Source organism: Elephantulus edwardii, unplaced genomic scaffold, assembly GCF_000299155.1.
Source record: "Elephantulus edwardii isolate Elephantulus edwardi_28Jun2011 unplaced genomic scaffold, EleEdw1.0 scaffold00208, whole genome shotgun sequence".
Taxonomy (NCBI): Eukaryota; Metazoa; Chordata; class Mammalia; order Macroscelidea; family Macroscelididae; genus Elephantulus; species Elephantulus edwardii.
In genome coordinates, this window is record NW_006399958.1 from 2,728,117 (window position 1) to 2,732,261 (window position 4,145).

The window sequence follows — 4,145 nt, forward strand, 5'->3', positions numbered from 1 at the left end:
AGAATCTTTGTCTTCTTGACATTGAGCCTCAGTCCATACTGAAGGCTGCAGTCCTTGACCCTCTGCAGTAAGTGCATGAGGTCCTCCTCAGTTTACAACAACAAAAACTTTAATTGACTTGGAACCACATCGGACTCATGGAGACCCTTGATGTGTTAGAGTAGCTCTGTGTCGCATGGCTTTTCAGCGGCTGGATTGTAGGATGTGGTCCATCAGGCAAACCATGGGTATTCAATATCCTTTGTCAGTACTACAGTCAAATGCATCCCTCCATCACTCACTCACTGCCGTGGGGCTGGGGTCTCATCTAGAACAATTCTTCCTCAGATTTCCAAAGCTATAAATCCCAACAGAAGGGAGCCCTGCTGGCTTAGTGGGTAAGAAAGAAGTTGCCCTGCCAATCCAAAGACAGACGGTTAGAAGCCACCACCTGCCCTGTGGGAGAAAAATGGGCAATCTCCCCCTACGCAACTGACAATCTCTGAAAACCAGATGGAGGGTCAGCTATGGGTCGGTTCTGATTTGAGGGCAATGAGCCAGTTGGGTCAGTCAAATCCTTCTCAGAGGACATGTTTTGCCAACACCATATTCTTCTTTATTATCCCTTATTCATTGTCCAGTTGAGAAGAAATGAATGCTGTATTAAATTAAAAAAAATTATAAAAGCCACCCAAGCCAATATATGCACACACCCATGTTTATCACAGCTTTGTTCACAATAGCAGAGAGTTGGAAACAACCTAAATGCCATCAACAAATGAATGGATAGAGAAGCTCTGGTATATTCACACAATGGAATACTATGCAGCACTGAAAAACAAGGAACTCATGCAATATTATTCAAAATGAGTGACCCTGGAGGACACGATGCTGAGTGAAATATCTCAGTCACAAAAGTGCAAATCCTGGGGAGCTCTGGTGGCCTAGTGGCAAGAAGCTGCACTGCAATCCCAGAGGCACATGGTTTGAATCCACCAGATGCTCTGCCGGGGAAGGAGGGACAATCTCCTCCCATACCTGTCAGATCTGATTTGACAGTACACACACACAAAAGTAATAAATTTTTTTAAAAAAATACGAATACTGCATAGTGCCACTGTTGTAAAACAGGACTGACATCAGGGTTTGGGGAGAATGAGAAAGATGGGTTCAATAATGCATATTGTATGGGAGCTCTGGTGGCCTAGTGGTAAGACGCTGCACTGCAATCCCAGAAGTATGCGGTTCAAATCCACCAGATGCTCTGCTGGAGAAGGAGGGGGCAGTCTCCGTCTGAACCAGTCAGATCTGATTTGACGGTACACATAAAAATAATACAATAAAAATTTAAAAAAAAAATGTATATTGCACTGAAACAGATGAGGGAGAAAACTGTTTAAAAGGGATGTGTGATTAGGTATTATTGTCATGACAGGAGTCCAGAACGAAGGCTGCACAGTGGAGTGGACTTGGGAGGGAGGGATTGTATAACAATGCAAGAATTTTTCTTTTACTTTTCAAAGAGAAGAGCGAATTGGGGGAGAGGGGGAGCAGGGAGAAAAGTGCAACAATGAATGAATGGAAATCTTAAGTCTCTGTAAACTTTCATTAAAATTAATAAAAAAATTGAAAAAATGAATTAATACACGTTTTGTTAGGACTGCCCCTTTGTCCAACTTTTTCCATAGCACCATGAGACTGTGACACAGCCATCCGTGGCTCCCTGCGCCCTCCCCCCCCCCCCCCGATGCCTGGACAAAGCTTGAGTGATTTGCTGTCATCTCATTACCTGGAAAGGTTGAGGACACGACAGAGTCCTGGCTCCAGCTCTCAGCCCGCTCTGCCCACCATGGTCCCGAGGCTGCTTCTCCTGCTGCTGGCCCTCTGTGAGCACCCCCTCTTCTCCCTGGACCCCACCAGAATGGGCTGCGGCATGGGACATAGGCTCTGAGGATACTGACACCCCAAATAGGGAGGAGACGTGGGAGGGGGGTGCCGGACTGCAGAATCTCCCAAACAGGCTGTAGAGAATTTGTGGCCAGAAAGAGAAGACAGGCCTTGGGCCCAGAGGCTGGGTTTGAAAACAGAAACAAGTAGGAGTTTGGAATTCCCGAATCCCTGGAAGAGAAGGGCTTTCAGAGCAAGATTCTCTGGATTTAGGGCATGGATAGGGGACAAGACTCCTGCGTCTGAAAGAGGAGGGTCTAGGGATCCAAGACTCCTGGTTCTGAGGGAGGAGGGGCTTGGGGTCTAATGTTTTGATTGCTTGATGAGAAGGATAGTGAGGCCCTCAATCTCCAGATTACTGTGGGGACAGAGGAGGGGATTTTTGGATTCCCAAGTTTCTAAAATTGGCTGCCAGATGTTTGGGAAAAGAGGGGGCATGGGTGAGGCTTCTTGAATCCTGAGAGAGGAAGATGCTAGGATCCCAGACTGCTGAATCCCCCGGGAGGAAAACTATGAGTCCAGTATCCTTGGAAAAGCAGCATCCCCGGGCCTGAACTCTTTGGTGTCCATGGAAGTCGGGGCTGGGCCCGGATTGCTGGCCTTCCCTGTTGGTGGCGTGAGGTGTCTGGGCACTGGGAGAGCAGGACGTAGACAGGCAGCACCCCATTCCTGACCACTCAGTTTTACTGTGGATTCCTGTCTCCCAAAGGAAGAAGTCTGGGCTCCCGGTGTGGGTGTGGGTAGGAGCAACTTAGAGCATTGAGAATACCAATCGCACTGGTGGTGCAAGGCTTAAGCATTTGACTGCTGTCCAAAATGAGAACAGAGAGGCCGTCTGCTTCCATAAAGATTACATACAGCCAAGGTCAAGTGCTTCCCTGCCATGCATTATTCCTGCAAAAACTAAGCCCCAAACCCCCGTCCCTACTGCCAGGGGGTACATTCTGTCTCACAGCTCCCAGCAGGACGTGGTAGAAATGGCTGCAGATGGTTTCCAAGGCTGCAAGTCTGTGAAGCTGACAGCTTCCTCTCTCGTGGGCTCAAACGAATCATGGGTGGGGATCCAAGAATTTAGACACTGCGCCACCACGCTTCCTTTCTGTAAATCTTATGGCCACACGCTCTGGGAGTCCACTGTCACACAAGCAGCAGTAGACAGGTTTATAAGGAACTGCCAACCCGAAGGCAGGCAGTTCGAATCCGTCAGCAGCTCGGAGGGAGAAGGATGGGTAATCTATTCCTGTGCAGTTTGCAACCTCTGACAGGCCCCTGGAGGGTCAGCTGGCTGACGGGAGTGGTTCAGACTTGAGGGCAATGAACGTTGTTGTTGAGACGTCTAAGAATTCGTGTCTATCAGACGTGGTGGGGATGGTCCAGGCTAGAGATTCAGATCCTCAAAGTCTGGAAGCAGAATGTGTAAGAACGGCAGAACGGAAACACTATCCGCTCTGTCAGTTCACCCCAATAATAAGAACAACTTAGGGGGAAAAATATTACAGACGAAAGAGGGCTGAGGAGCATTTTGCCATCACAGTTTGCACCCTGTCAGGATGGCAGCCTCTTCCTCTGTCCCCTAACGCCACTCCTCTTCCTGCAGGGCCCGATGATCTTCACGCAGACCTCACTCCGCCTGGTGAGTACCATCCCCACGTGCCCCGTGATGCCCCACTTCCAACCACGCAGGTCAGCTGTGGTGCCCAGCCCCTCCTTGGATTTCCTGTTCCTCGCTTTCCACTCTGCTTCTCTTCCTCCCTTTCTCCTCCCCTTGATGACCATGATGCCATTATGGCAAAGACAAGGACTTTGGTGTAGCACAGACTTAAGCTGGAATTTAGGTCCCTGGAAGAGGAGGAGGTTGGAAGCAGGGTTCTTTGGATTTTGAGGCTGGACTCCCAGGTCTGAGGGAGGAAGGGCTGGGGGTCAGGACTCCTGGGTCTGAGGGAGGAGGGGCTGGGGGTCAGGACTTCTGGGTCTGAGAAAAGAGAGACTGGGGTTCAGGACTTTCAGGTCTGAAGGACCAGAGGCTGGTGGGCTGAAGGAGGAGGGGCTGGGGGGGCTGGATTCCTGGGTCTGGGAGGAAGGGCTAGGGGTCAGGACTCCTGGGTCTGGGAGGAGGGGCTGGGGATCAGAACTCCTGGGTCTGGGAGGAGGGGCTGGGGGTCAGGACTCCCAGGTCTGAGGGAGGAGGGGCTGGGGGTCAGGACTCCTGGGTCTGAGGG

General features: G+C 50.3%; 1 protein-coding gene across 1 annotated transcript in view; it reads left to right on the plus strand.

Moving 5' to 3' along the window:
* Positions 1-2,362: 2,362 nt before the first annotated feature.
* OSCAR (osteoclast associated, immunoglobulin-like receptor) overlaps positions 2,363-4,145 on the plus strand; it is an 11,093-nt gene continuing 9,310 nt past the window's right edge. The window contains exons 1-2 of the mRNA XM_006897373.1: positions 2,363-2,366; positions 3,524-3,609. Coding sequence (XP_006897435.1) covers positions 2,363-2,366; positions 3,524-3,609 — 90 coding nt within the window. The remainder of the gene's footprint in view (positions 2,367-3,523; positions 3,610-4,145) is intronic.